The sequence below is a fragment of the Falco naumanni genome, chromosome 1, assembly GCF_017639655.2.
Source record: "Falco naumanni isolate bFalNau1 chromosome 1, bFalNau1.pat, whole genome shotgun sequence".
Lineage (NCBI taxonomy): Eukaryota > Metazoa > Chordata > Aves > Falconiformes > Falconidae > Falco > Falco naumanni.
Window position 1 is genome coordinate 76,531,913 of NC_054054.1, and position 14,670 is coordinate 76,546,582.

Sequence of the window (14,670 nt, forward strand, 5' to 3'; positions counted from 1 at the left end):
TTGTCTTTACGCAAGGTCATAAATTTCTTATTTCTGTACAAATTCAGGTAAAAATGAAAGGAATCAAATATTTTCTCCTATTAGCCACAGCTAAAGAAAAGCTTAATTGGGTAGTCTTAATTTTGTAGTAACAATCCATGATTTAAATTTTTGCCTGACCATTTTTTATTCTTCCTGGTCTATATGTTTGGGATTTAAGAAAAGGAAGACTATCTGGCAGAATCTGTTCTTAATTTAAGACTGTTGTTTTTCGATGGCATGTCAGCTACAACTTGAAATTATGCAGTTCTGCATGTTCTTCCCTAGGTTTTGGTACTTAGGAAAAAAATACTTGTGAGAAGGTATAATTCTGCTTAGACACTGAACCATACCATTCAATTTCTGTGATCTATTTCATTGACTGTTTCCTGCCTCACTTTCAATACTAATATTTTGGAGCTCTATCAGAAAAAGATAAGGTCTTCTGGGGCCAAACTGTACGAGGGTCCAAGTAATCAACTAAGGCAAATTTTCTCTTCAGTTAAAACCTTATTAAAATTTCACAGTGAATCCAGAGTAACCCTGTCGAAGTCTGTTTTACTGGTTCTGCTAAGAGACCATACTGCCTTGTTTTAGTCTTTATATATCTGTTAGTAGAAAGTGCTTATTTACCTTATTTTCTAGGTAGTTGCAGCACTATTGTAGAAATCTGAGTGAAGTCCTTTTCAGAAGGTCTTCAATATGTATATATTTTGCAGTCAAAACCGTGTGCTAGATAATTAGGAGCCACATTGTTGTATATATAAATATTATGCTATCTTTGATACAACTCAGATTGATCATATACCTCTCTTTACTGTATGTGCATATGATTTAATGTTAATTTGGCATTCAGAGAAGTTGGGTGACAAAACTGTTTGGAACATCTTGAGTGTTTCTGTAATTTGTGTTATTTCAATTTATTGAAAATAGTGCTAAAAATTTGACAAATTACATGATAAAAGCAAATTTTAAAATCTTAGCATTTACTGCTTTACTACATGGCATTTACTTGCTAACTATGATATAATTATTTTTCTACTTGGAAGGCTTGTTTTACTCTGAATAATGGAAGATTGTACCAGCTTTTTAGTGTAAAATGTTGCTATTGGCCAAGTGAACAAAACTGCTCTGCCGAAGTGCTGGCGTGGTCCTGTCAAATAAGCTCTGTCAAATGGACCTCCATTACGCACTAACCCATCTAAACGAAAACCTTTAACGTGGTATGCTGCTGTGATAATTCAATAATACTTCCTTGATGATTACACAGCTCAGCTAGGGGGAAATGACCTGTAAATTATACTGTACAGATTAGAAGGAGCATCTTTATAAAAATCCTACAAGACTGTCAGTTCCCATTTAGAAATAATACCATCTTTCACTTTACTGAAAAGCGTTTGGGCAGCTGCTGTAAAAGGGTGTAAAGCAAGTGTTACCAGAAAACTTTGAATAATCTCATGCTTTGGAGAAACCCATTAATAGCTAAAAAACTTAATTTTACCAGCTACGGAGTGGATATGTGTCAAAAGGTGCCTTCCACTTTTTGCATCAAACACTGCAGCTGAGTTGAATTTTACCCTGGTATAAACTGAAGCAGTTTATAAATGTAAGCTGAGGGAAGCTGAAGGAGTTCTGGTTTTCTGGTTCCCCCAGTGTGCAAACTTTCTCTGTCCCTGATCCTGCCTGTCCCCCCCTCTCTTTTGCCAGGACAACTGTTCATGTGGGAAACCAGTTGAAGTTAAAAATCACCTTTATTTCCTGGATAGTTTTAACCTGAATCAATTCCCTGAGCCAGTTCAGTGTGCGGTGAAGTGAAGGATGAACCCTTCTGCTAGTGGAAGCAAGAGGCAAGAAGTTGAATAGAAAGGAGAAGAGAGTTAGAATGGTTGGATTTTTTTTTTTTTTTTTTTTTTTTTTTTGGTCAGTGAGATGGGCTTATGCAGGTTTAAACTGCTCATGGATCTAGCAGATAAGTTCCAAGAAAAACATTCGTGGTCTCTTCATGGGCGATATGAAATCCTTGTAGGAAGGGAAATGTGAAGGAAAGGAGGAATCACGATAGCCATATTCTTGTAAGAGGGCATGCATCTATAAATTAGAAGATCTGTTTTGTGGATCCCAAGGGAAAATAGCCAGTAATAAAGAATCAGTGCAATTGGTCTAACACAGTGAGTGTAATATATTAAACTGAACTCAAAATGACAGTAATTTCTGGCTTTTTGATATTACTTGGCACAGTGACTTGTAAAAGCTGGATTTCTTTACAGTGTTCTGCCTCACCATCTAATCAGTCATCAGATGAGGCAAGAATAGATTTGCTAAAAATTATTACATAATTAAAGAAGAGTATTACAAGGCTAAAAGTGGCTTTCTCTTTTCAATAATCTCCAATCAAATATCTGTCTGGCTATGAAGACTTTCAGGTAGTCCCTTTTGTAGTAGGTTACATATTAAAAATATCTGTAACAACAGATTGTTTTGTAGAAAAACACATGGATGAGTTTTTTAAATTGTATCTATAGATAGGCACTTAAAATTTATATGAACATTGAAAAAAATAATTCTAGCAACTTTAAAGTGTTACAGCTGTGAATAATGAAAACAAAAATGGTAGAATACTCGTTTGACTAATACAATGGATATGGATTTTTCGCGTTTTTCATTTTCAGTCCTACGATTTTATGTTAGGACCAGAGATATCCCTGGTCTTTACCAATAGTAGAAAGGATCTAATGCAAGGGATGCTGCTGGTGGGATTTTATTTTTGCTGTTGTGGCAGTGGGTGATTTTAATATTGCTGAAATACCTTTATCAAAAACATAGATTAAAAATTAGTTACTTGACAAAGGGCTTTTCTAGAAAACTACCATGTCTTAATTTTATTCATCTCCCTTTGTATTTCCTTTTTTTTTTGATTTTGTATTTTTCTTGATACCTGAATTATCAGAGGTGAAGAATTTTCAAATTAAGTAGCAGATTTATGGATGTGTGTAAGTTTTGGCCCACTTTTTATCATCCTTTCAAAGATGCTCAATTCTGAGGGCTAGCTAAAAGTTTACTTGTATAAATTATACTGTAATCAATGTTTACAGTGATAACAAGTTTTTGTAGGCAGCCTTAGGATTTGGCTGTAGTGGATATGCTTGACATAGGTAGTAAGTGTTTTGTTCTTTGGGAACATTTGTTCTTTTGTTGTTTACCCAAGTACCAATTTTAATTTATATTAGAAAGGATTTCGTTCTTTCTCTAAATCTGTCTCATGAGACATTAGTTTAAGAAAAGACAACCTGCAGGTAGTCTGAATGAACCTTAATAGCATGGCTTTATCTTAGAAAACAGATATCTTCAATAATAACTGCACCAATTGAATGAGTGTCACTTTCAACACTCAACGTGTTATGCAGATTAAGATCTGTAGAAAGGTTGTGTAGAGGTAAAAGGGGTTTTGCCAGGGCTAGGGTTTCGCCTAGTGTAACTGATTTCTCTAGTTAACTGCAGAAAAAAGTGAGTTCTCTTGGGGCCCATTCACAGCAGGCTAATGTATCCCATTGAGTAAACGGAAAATTACCCTTCTGGAACTAAAATTAGCCTTTTTCAATAGTTCTCTAGGTGCCTCAGATCTTCAGAAGTTACACTTACCATCAGATATGGTAAAAGGGAGAAGCAAACCCAGAATGCAAGGTGGCAAAATAAGATAACTGTAAAAGCACAGATGTCTGCTTGCCAGGTTGATTGGTCTTTTTCCTAAGCTGCCTATGTGACTTTCATTTCAAATGCCAAAAAGCAATATTTTTGTTTGATTTGCTTTTGTAAGGAAGCAGGAGGATGGTCTCTGTGCTGGTTCGTAAGGACAGGTTGCACACAAAGGTGCACTGAGAGTGTGCTGGAACTTCTGGAACATGACAGTGTTAAAATTACTTGTACAGCATATATTTGTCTGCTTTGAGTGCTGCACAGTAAGCTGCGAAATGGATCCTAGCTTCATTTATTGTGAAAGTTTGAAGGCGTGTTGTGGATAAAGTAGTGCATTTTCATTGAAAAATGAAAGAAAATTCTTACAAATCCATTTAAATCTTGAAAAAAATTTAGAATCTGGACAAAACTTGTCTTCTTGCCTCTTTCTCAGAAAATGGTTAAGCAGATTAAGCAACTTCTTTCCCGAGAAGAACTAAAAATTAAGTGTAATGTGGCACCCTGCACAGAAAAACTTCAATTCAAGCAGCTGAGATTTAAGAAGGTTATAATTAGCTCCTTTGTGAACTATTTGGGCTTCATTAGTCATTGGTTGGTTCTTCTAGCTCTGTTTAGTATATCAGTGAAGTGCTGGCTATGGTAAACATGATTTCTTTTTTATTTTTTATCTAGTCCCCAAGCTGTTAGGAGCATTGAATGCGCTCTCAGAATTGAACATTTCTTTTCTAAAGTAGTCTCTAGCTGGCTGGCTTCTGCTTTTTGTTTCATTCATGATATGCACTGAAAAGCATATGAGTTTCTCTCACTGATGCAAATGCAGGGTAAGTTATCCAAAGAGCATCAGAGAAAGGTCACTGCCCTTGTGAATCTGCAGGCTTTTCTTGCTTTCATTTACAGCTTTGCTATTTTATACATATATTCAGGTCCATTTCTCTGCAGCCAGCAAACATCTGTGAAACCTGCAGGTCAGGAACATGCTTCCTTTTCCCCATAAATGAGGAAGGAGAAGTGGCACAGAGAGACATAATCTAGCCTTTCCTTAGCAGAGGGTTTAAACTCTTTGATGAGCTGTGTGCTATCATAATGATGTCACATGGTAGATTTCTTGAACTTTCCTTTTTACAGCTTGCTGCTATAAGAAAACAACAAAAAAAGTCAGTTCTCAGGGCAACAGTCAACAGCTTTCATCAGAAAGCCATTTGTTTTTTGACCCACAAGTCCCCATGCCTTTTGGCTACAGCAAAAAACCCAGAAGACTCTTGGCTCCAACCAGAAACTGTTTCCTTTGTTTCACAACCCGGGCTCATTTCATGAGTAGGTTTTCTGATGGTTGAAACATGGTAGTAATCCTATGGAAAAGTGTGTGTATGTGCATAAGCATGTTTGTTTTATCATACAGTAATACAGAGTTTGAGTTAGGGCTGCAGCCACAGCACTAATTCTGGCAATTTCTAACTTCGGGGTGCTTAACCTAGTAAGCTTAACCTAATTTTTTTCACTTGATGATTGCGGGTGAAGGAAGAGGAATGAATTCATAAACTGAGTTGGAGTATATGTTAATAGGTATTGTTTTGTGAAAGGACTGTATTTGCATTTCTGGTTTGGATATCACTGAACATACAACCACAGATCTAGAAAATATGTCTAACTGTTGCTTACTTAGCTTGACAAAGTTCACAGATCCTGTGAAAGTGTGTCTCTTTCTTTTCACTGTTACATTTTAATTCTTGATTTTTGACCGACCTTACTGCAATAAACCATGAAGGTGAACTTATTTTCCCATCCTGCTGAAAAATTCTACTGTTGCTACTTCACTGGTGATTTGTTTCTAATGCTAAAATGAGCCAGTAGCCCACTGTAGTAAGGATGGTGTAGCTGAGTATTAGAATAAAGCCCCGGAATGAGAGTGAATCAGTGACCTTAACTTTAGAGCTTCTCTCTGCTCTCCTCATTGGTGCTGTCTCTCTCCATAAGGTCTGCAGGCTGCATACAGCATTCCTATGTTCTGTGTAACCAGCCAGAAGCAGCTTGTGATCTTAAATGCCTTAAAGAGAACGTGTGCAGCATGACATTACTGTGTACATGGCTAACATGCAGCATAATGGAACAGGGATTTTAATATTTGCAGCATGTTACGTAAATGTTGCCCTTCTGAGTATTTTCTAAATCCTCTTAGCTCTTAAATGACAGCTTTGATTATTTTTTTTTTTAAATAAAATCAGTCTCTTCATTTATGCAGCTAGGTTTGGTAAACAAAAGACATTTAATGCTTCCTTTCATATAGACAGATTCTTGTATTTAAGGGTTTATCTCTGTGCTCTTAAGCTTATTAGGCTCCTGGGCAACTACTTTTAAAAAGCTGACTTTGGCAACAGCAGTACATGCTGCAGAGGTGGCCTTTGGAATTTTCTATGCTTTGCTAGTGTATATAATGTGAATAAATAAGCTCCAAAGGCTTGCAATAAGCAGAGCAGCGTGGGTTATGGTATGCAAATGTCGCATGGATGTTTGAATTGTATTTCGATATACAAATGGTTAGTAGCAAAGATTTGAGGGTTTGCTTTGTGTATGTATATATGTACTCCTAAAAACTGAGTAAGCTGAGGAATTGTGCTGTGGGAAAATAAAAACAAGGAAAATTGTGCAAAATTCTAGATAGCTATGGGGATTTTTTCTTTAAAACTCTAGAACCATGAGTTTGTACTGTGCTTTGATTGTGCTCTAGCATTTATTTTTAATAAAGTGGTAGATGCAGGTATTTACAACATGTGAAAGTGCTTCTGAACGATGACAGAAGTGTGATGTAAAAGAGCTGACACAGGCAGAAAGATGGTGGAGAGCTTCTAGCATGATTTGTCTTTTTGTATTTCAGTACATGTGAGATTTGGTGTGTTGGTTTGGGGGAGAGCTTTTCTTTTTCCTGGGGAAGCAAGACAGATGAGAAAGGGGTTCAGAATGCTTGTGTCATTCAGAAGCATGCTCTTTGCAAATTTTAAATCAAAGACCTCTGTGTTTTTGTGGCAGTGTTACGTATGGAGAGCTTAGAGTGTTTGCCAGGTATACCATTGCTGAGGATGGATGGGTATTTTGTGTGTGCATTTTGTTTGCATTTACATTATTTTTGCTTGTAGGTGACTGTGGAAGAAGTGATGACTACTACTGCATACCTCGACCTTTTTTTGCGTAGTGTTTCAGAGCCAGCCCTCCTCAAGATTTTCCTCCGTTTTATTTTGCTGCACCGACACGAGAATGTCCATATCCTTGATACACTTACTAGCCGAATCAACACACCATTCCGGGTAAGACAAGCAGAAGGAAGTTCAGGTACTCAGCATGGATATAGGTTAAATATTTAAATGGGAGATGCCATATATTCAGTGGGTATCTGTTTAACTAGGAATTTTCTCCCCCACCCAAACGTGTGATTTCTCCACCCCCTTATTTTTTTCTTTTTGTGTGTGTGTGATGACATTTAGCTACCGCTATACTAAGTTGATAAATGTGTGAGGTGGTTTCACACACAGAGGAAATGGGATAGAGGGAGATGAAGGCTTCTGGAAGTCTGGATTCTGTTAGAAGATTAAAGGTAAATTGGGAAGCGTTTTTATTCTGGATACTGCCGAATTAGTGCTGCTATAGATAACTCACCTTTGGACTTATAAATATACTTGCGGTGAGGAGCAGTGTTTGATCTTTGCAGTTTTGCCAAGCAACAATCATTTTCAAAAAGTCCTTCTGAGGGATGGCGGGAGCCCTATAAGGATGTCTCCAAATTGATCCAAGTTGTGAATTGCAGTATTGCCAATATGTTTCTCGGGAATCAAGGCTGTATTATTGTAGCATGGTTACTTAACTGTGATGTTGCCTGCTTTCTTCTTTGATTAAAAGAAGGTGCTTTCTCGCTCAAGTGATCAGACTGCTGCTGCCTTTTCTTTGCCTTCCCTGCCCTGTGTAGTAGGGTTTATCTCAAATTTACAGTGAGCCCCTTCTCAGCCGAGGCACAGTGCACCACAGTGGCTTGGAGAGCTAGCTGACAGAGATAGCAGTTACCTTTGCTAATAGTTGGATCTTTTGGCACAGAAAATGACTACTTGTTGCACTGGGCTACCCTTCTGAGCTTTGCTTGGCTGGCAGTCTTGGCTCAATCTTGTGTGATGCACAGCTTCGTGGATGAAATAAAGCATAATGTTTTAGTGCGAGTGCAAGAGAAGCCAGAACACCAGCATGTGCATTAAATTTGTGTGTTAGGGTCAGTAGCTTCATCTGAAATTTGTTTTGAAATTTGAGCGCATGTAAATACAGGTATATGGTGCTGTAACTGCATCTCTAAGATGGATTAACTCTGAAAACTGAAATAGCTTCTGTCAACAAAAATGTAAATGCTGTTGTCTCTGCTAATCATTAATTACTGTTCCATAGGCAAACGAGATGGGAATTGTAAAGAATTCTGCAGCCCTGAGCAACTCAGAATCTCAGCCAAAATGGTTCTGTGATGCTAAATGAGTTTTCTGTGGTATAGCTTGGCGAAGTGCAAAAGCCTGGACTGCAGCCTTCTGTGTGTTTCTGTAGCACAAAAGCTACATACCTTAGTGTTGATGAAAATACTTGTTAATAATTCACAGGGTTAAACTTATGTACAGACAGGTGACTAAAAGTACTTGTAAAAATACTGTATTTTTACATTATATATATATATAGTGTATTTTAGATCTTTTATTTTTACAAAATACAGAAATAGACTAGTTTTTTTCAGATGATTCCTGATTTGCAACATGGTTGCAAAGACAAATGAGTAATGTATCCCTGTAATCTGATATTTCTTAAATACAGGAAAATTTAACACAATAGCCGTTTTTTTGAACTTTCGCAGTATGAAGAAAAGTTAGGCTTGGGTCTCAGTAAACTTCACAGAGAAAATGAGATTTCCTGGTTTTATCACTATGTCCCCTGGCTAAAACACACCTTTCATGCAAAGATCTGACTTCCTCCAAAAGCTTGTTGTGAAGTTCTTCAACTCAGCCCCCAGGTTCCTATTAAGAGCTCCAGTTCTGATTATTATCTTCTGAGTTCTGATTATTATATTCCCTTCTTGCCCTTTTACTTTCTCCATCTATATCTGTAGACATGAGGTCTTGGACTAACTGTTGGCTCCTAGTACAAGCAGTGGACAGGGGTGGCAGGACAAGTTGGAGCTCTGCTTTGCCTTGCAGCAGGCCAGTTCATGATCATTCCCCACTTCTCTGCTTATTCCCTTTCTTTTATTTTATTATGGGTGTTAGTTCACTGACCAAACTAGGGAAGGCAGTCAAAGAAACTTTTACTTTTCAGAGGCTATCAAGTGAGGTTCACTTGAACTTTGCTACCTAACTGTTTCACAGAGATACCTACCAAGTAAGGGAAGATACATGTATGTAAATGTATTTTTCAAGAAATCTGTGCGTTTCTACGGTCTTCATCACCATGGACAGCCGGTCATATTGTAGGGGAGCCGAGTCACTCCTCTGAGAGGGAGAACTGGAAATGGTGAAAAAAAGTCATTCTTGAGAAGGCACGTGGCAACGTGGTGTTGCAGAGCTAGAACAGAGCATTTTAACAGTGGGGGTAAGGGGAGTGACTGCAGAGAAGAAGAGGAAATTCCATATGGTGGAAAAGAAGCCATGTCCAGGCAGGATGCTGGATTTAATCCTGAATGAATTACAAAGGATGTTCAATGACTAGAAAAAATATTTGTAGCTTTTTCCTTATTTTGTCCTAATCGGTTTCTTTTCTTAGCCACTGAAAAGTGCAATTAATTGCAGATATTAATTGAGTTTACATAATTAATACAGGGAGAGGCAAGATTTAAACACCAACTTGAAACTCTAGGAAAGGGTCAACTTGGGCTAAATAATTCTCTTGAGGGTCAGCCTGGTCCTGGAGTCTAAGCCAACTATGAGGTACTATTTATTTACACAATGGGGCAGCTCAGGAGAATGTGCCCCAGGAGATACGTATTAAGAGGCAGGCAGATAATGGCACTGTATCTGTGAAAACCAAGCTTACAGCTCATGCTTCTACCATTTTGGGCACAGCTGCAGTTTAGCAATCATCTGGCAGGTAGGAATGTACTGTACGTTAGCTTTGAAAGTGGTGTATGTCTAATTACTGACCAAAAAAAAGCCTGCAGAAGTTCATGTCTCCGTTTCTGTCCTAAAGCTAGTGTGAAAGTGGGGTGCCTGTCACAGAATGGGTATGATCTTTGTCTTTGCTGAGTGTGACTACTGAAATACCTAGTTACGGGTGTATTTGTTCAGACCTTTGCCAAAAAGGCAATCGTGCAATTGCAATGAGGAATCCTAGTTTTCTTTCCTTTCTTGTGGTCTCACAGAAAGGGTCTTTATGCATTGCCGTAGTTCCAAGCTGCTCAAGTGATCTCTAATGGAGGGGTTGTGAATGCTCCATACAGAGTAGATCCTGACAAAAATCACTTGTTTAATCCTGGTCTGTGTCAGTACATCAAGCTATATTTATAGAAGCATTCATCTTCTTAATGTGCAGAACTCTAATCATTCCTTATATTTAAAGCAACAGAAACTTGAGGTGGTTTATAATTTTCTTTCAGAAAAAAACTTCAGTTGGTTCAAATTCTGTGTCTGAGGTAAAACCAACATGTTATCTTGGAAGTTACAGGGTTCAGTTCATGCTAACTTAATATTATTCAAATATATTATGTTTAAATGACCGGTAAATTAATGATTTTTTAATTGCTTATTTGAAGGAAAAATCTGGGTTATATTTTGTTAAAATGTAACATGTTTTCTGCATAGTTCTAAACAACTTTAAAAAAAAAAATCCCATGAGGTGCTGACAAAATGAAATATCGTACTAACAATGTCTTAGAAGGCAGAGCCATTTTGTAATGTAGTATGCAGAGAAGATTGGAAAGGTACAATTCCCAGATAAAAACTGACAACATTTATCATTTTCCAGCTCTGTGTGGTCTCCTTGGCATTGTTCAGAACGCTCATTGGCTTGCATTGTGAAGATGTGATGTTACAGCTAGTTTTAAGGTAAAGTCTAAACTCCTTTTTCCACTCTTCAGCCTAATTCTGGGACATACAGTCTCTGCCTGTGGATGCAGAGCTGGATGAGAGTTCTCCAAGAGAGCAGAAATCCAAGCAACTGTGGGGATAAGAATATTTATGATGCTGACAAAAGTCTACCAGACCTGACGAAGTATGATTTACGTCCTGTGATCTTCAGGAGCAAGAGATCTTTCTTGTGATTTATTTCTATAAAAGTGAGAGAAGAGAAGCTAAGAATATATTTATGACCTCCGAACTGCTTATTCCGTGCTTCTAAATGTGTAATTCTTCTCTCCTGCGTGTTTTCTCTAGTGTATCATACACAGTGATACGAAGCTCTATATTTGTTTGCAGCTTCCACCTTCTTTGCTGTTGTTCTCCACCTCTCTGATTCCTCTTTCACCAAGAATACTTCGGGTTCCTGAACTGTTGTAGGTAGATAGTTATGTAATGTACTAAATGCATTGATTACTTTTGCTTTTAACTGATGGTTCTGTGCCTTGCTTCAGAATACTCACTTATAATTTGGGTGTGTGTATTAGTTGAGAATTGATTAGTTGTTTTGGAAATACTGGTGTAACTAAGTGGGGCTTTTAGCACTGTAGATCACATGAACATTTCAGATACTGTCTGTCCCTCTGCGCACAAGCTTTAAGGTGAAATTCCCTTTGCCTCGGGCTGTTGTGCCTGGGATTGCTGTTCGGACCTCTGTGAACTCAAGTATGTTGCCACTCTTAACAGCAGTAGAGTGCTGTATTTAATTTTCTTTTTGTTTATTTAGGGAATCTGTTAGAATTTGTTTGCATTTTAAATGGAAAAACATCAGTCCAGTTAACACGGAGGCTCTTAATAAAGTGTTCTTAAAAAGTTGAACAAAAGTGCTCTAAAGAAATTCAACAAATGACTGCACTTTCTCTATTCCTTGTACTCCCCATAGCTTATTCCCTCCTCTGCCTTAGAGCTCAGTCTTGATCTAATGCAGTAGAACACCTTGGTGACCCTTCCCTCCTTTTTACTAGCTGCTTGCCTGGCAAACATGAACTGTTTCTCTCTGGATTTCCCAGGAAAACAAATAAAATAAGGTTTCTGAACTGGAACTCATTCATAGTGGGACCAAACCACCCTGCTGGCCTTTAACATCTGCCTATCCCACGTTTCCTCCATCCGTTCTTACAGCAAGTTTGCTCTGACCTGCAAAAGATTGTTTGCCCTGTTCTGATGCAACTGATCTCCTGTCTCTACTCGTTTTGACGGTTCCTCATCAAGCCATAGCTTCACAATATAAAAAGTCAGGGTTTCATGCTCTTGAGAGGTTTACATTATGAATCACTGCCAAGATTGTTATACTGTTTCTTTTAATTTAGAGAGGGCAGGAGGGTGGGAGGGAAATTTGTGTGTTGCTGCTTTCCCTGACATGGAACCAGGGTGAACTAACGGTACCCGCTGCTGTTTCAGATACCTGATCCCATGTAACCACATCATGTTGAGCCAGCGGTGGGCTGTGAAAGAGAGAGACTGTTACTCTGTATCTGCTGCAAAACTGTTGGCCCTGACACCAGTCTGCTGCTCCACTGGGATCACCTTGACACTTGAAAGCCAAGGAAAAGATTATATTCTGTGGACAAAGGCAACACAAGCTAAAGGTAATCGGTGCTCGGGAGAAGACCAGATGAACTGAGTTTGATTTGGTAGAAGCTCGTGGGAGGAAATGGGGAAGGATGGGAGGGGGAGGAAATGTGTTGAGCAACAACAAACTGGGCAAGCCTGGACTGGAGGCTTCTTTAATTCCTTCCATGTGTCCAGGTCTATTGAAACCTTATTTCAACAGCTAACTTGAATATGCATTAATAAAAATAATGTACAGCTACATGACAGCAACTCTTGCTGCTTCGGAGTGATTGCTGTTGGTTTAAGGTTTGAATGTGAGCTGGTCTCAGAAGTCTGGAGTTACAACTCTGTCTTGGCGATAGGAACAAGTCATGTATGTTTATGAGCAAATCTCTTAATCTTTATGCTGTGACCTTCCTGCCTTATTGGATGGTTGGGGCTAAACACTCTACCTGCCATGTCTTAGCAGGTGCCTTGCTAGACAACTTTTGGTATATTACTCGTGGTACGAGTAATCTTCTTTACTTTCAGATCCTGGTAGACGCTCTTCTGAATCTACTTGCATTGTGGAATATGGAAGAGCTGTGGACATCAGCTACCTGCAGTACCTGGGGGAAGCTCAAGAAGCCATCCTCCAGTGCCTGAAAGATTGTAAGGTTTGGTCTGCCTTATATGATGGAGTAAACCCCGATCCAGACACCTTTATCCAAACACTTGCCGAGGAGAACAGTACAGATGTGGAACACCCCATGTTTCGGCTCCAGCAAAGGACACCTAGTGTGTGTAGCTCCTCTCAAGTGACTCCATTTGGAGAGAAGATGCAGTTGGAGCTAGAATGGGATGATAGTTATGACACAGGGATTTCTCCTGGTTCTGATGTGAGCTCACCACAACCGTATGATGATCTGGGAAGCACAGAGATGCAGCCACCTGCAGAGCCACCAAAGCACATTCAAGAAATGAAAAAAAATGCCATCATGCTCATCAAAGGATCTTACATAGAGGAATCAGACTTTCAGGATGATGTTATGGTTTACAGGTTATGTGCCCAGAAGGATACTCAAGATGATGACAACTCCAAGGAGGAAACTTTAAATGCAGCCAGAGAGCATGAGGTCCGAAGCCAGACTGTGGCCAATGGGCCTCTTGAAAAGAGCCAGCTGGAAACGGACTTGGATGAGCACAGTAAGAGAAATTCAAGCTTGACTCAGGGTGTAATGAAAGAACAATTAAACCAGAAAATGATTGAGATCGATCCACAGCCAGACTTAGAGTTGAAGCTTTCTCCTCAGGAGGCAGATCGTAACTTAAGTGTAAGACTGCTGAGCACAGATGGTGAGGATTTCATTGCACAGTATGACAGGATTATTCAGGAACTGGATCCAAACAGTGCAAGCTTGGAGGAGCAGAAGTTGGATACTTCTGACCCTGTCTGTCCTGCAGATGAGGAGGATGACTTTGAGAATTTCTCAGTAGACACACCTTCTGCAGAGAGCGTGTCATCTCCCTTTGGACCAAAGGAGGATCTCTCTCCCAAGCACGCTGCAAGGAGCCAGAGTGCTCCATTTACAGGTGGAATGTCCTGTTAATTACATACATAACCAATACAGGAAGGCACGGTCATTAAAGGTGGCCAAATGAGATCACACCATGTGGCACCCAGCAGAAGTGTAGAGGAAGAAACAGTCCTGGGCACTGGAGAGGGTATAGCTCAAGTAGCTGAGACCAGTCCAAGGAGAGAGAGGGATCCAAAGTGGAAGCGGAGCAGAGCCATCAGTGTGGGTTGCTCAGGGGAGTTGTTCTTGCAGGTTTTTTTTTGTAATTGTTTAAAATCTTGAGCGGGGGTTGTGGTGTTCGTAGGTGAGAGCTCCGTCGTTCTAGAGAAAGCTTTTGCAGTTGAAAGGGTGTCGGAGTAACTTTTCTAATAGCGCCCGGTTAAATGATTTGGTTTTCTGGGGGCTTTCGTCTCCGATGCTGCCGTTTCCCCCCTCGCTGCTATCTCACGCTTCACCACGAGGTGGCAGCATGGGGGTCGTGCCCGGCCCCACGCCCTGCCCCGCCCCACGCCCTGCCCCGCCCCCCGCCCGCTGTTGGGGTGCGCTTCTGCCCGGTGCGGGGCACCCACCGAGCCTGGGTCCCTGCGGCCGGCCGTGCGGGGGGGACAGCGCTACCGCAGGCCAGGCAGGGCCTTCCATCCGTAGCTGTGCAGCCCCCTGCGCTGCAGGCTCCCGATCTTTAATTAGGTCTCTGAGATACGACAGTAATGCAAGTAATAAAAAAATAATCA

General features: G+C 39.8%; 1 protein-coding gene across 3 annotated transcripts in view; it reads left to right on the plus strand.

Moving 5' to 3' along the window:
- Positions 1 to 14,670, plus strand: part of FHIP1A (FHF complex subunit HOOK interacting protein 1A) — an 88,266-nt gene that overhangs the window by 64,971 nt on the left and 8,625 nt on the right. For all 3 annotated transcript variants that reach the window (XM_040600133.1, XM_040600143.1, XM_040600153.1), the window contains 4 exons: positions 6,843 to 7,010; positions 10,681 to 10,760; positions 12,231 to 12,418; positions 12,915 to 13,955. In XM_040600133.1, coding sequence (XP_040456067.1) covers positions 6,843 to 7,010; positions 10,681 to 10,760; positions 12,231 to 12,418; positions 12,915 to 13,955 — 1,477 coding nt within the window. The remainder of the gene's footprint in view (positions 1 to 6,842; positions 7,011 to 10,680; positions 10,761 to 12,230; positions 12,419 to 12,914; positions 13,956 to 14,670) is intronic.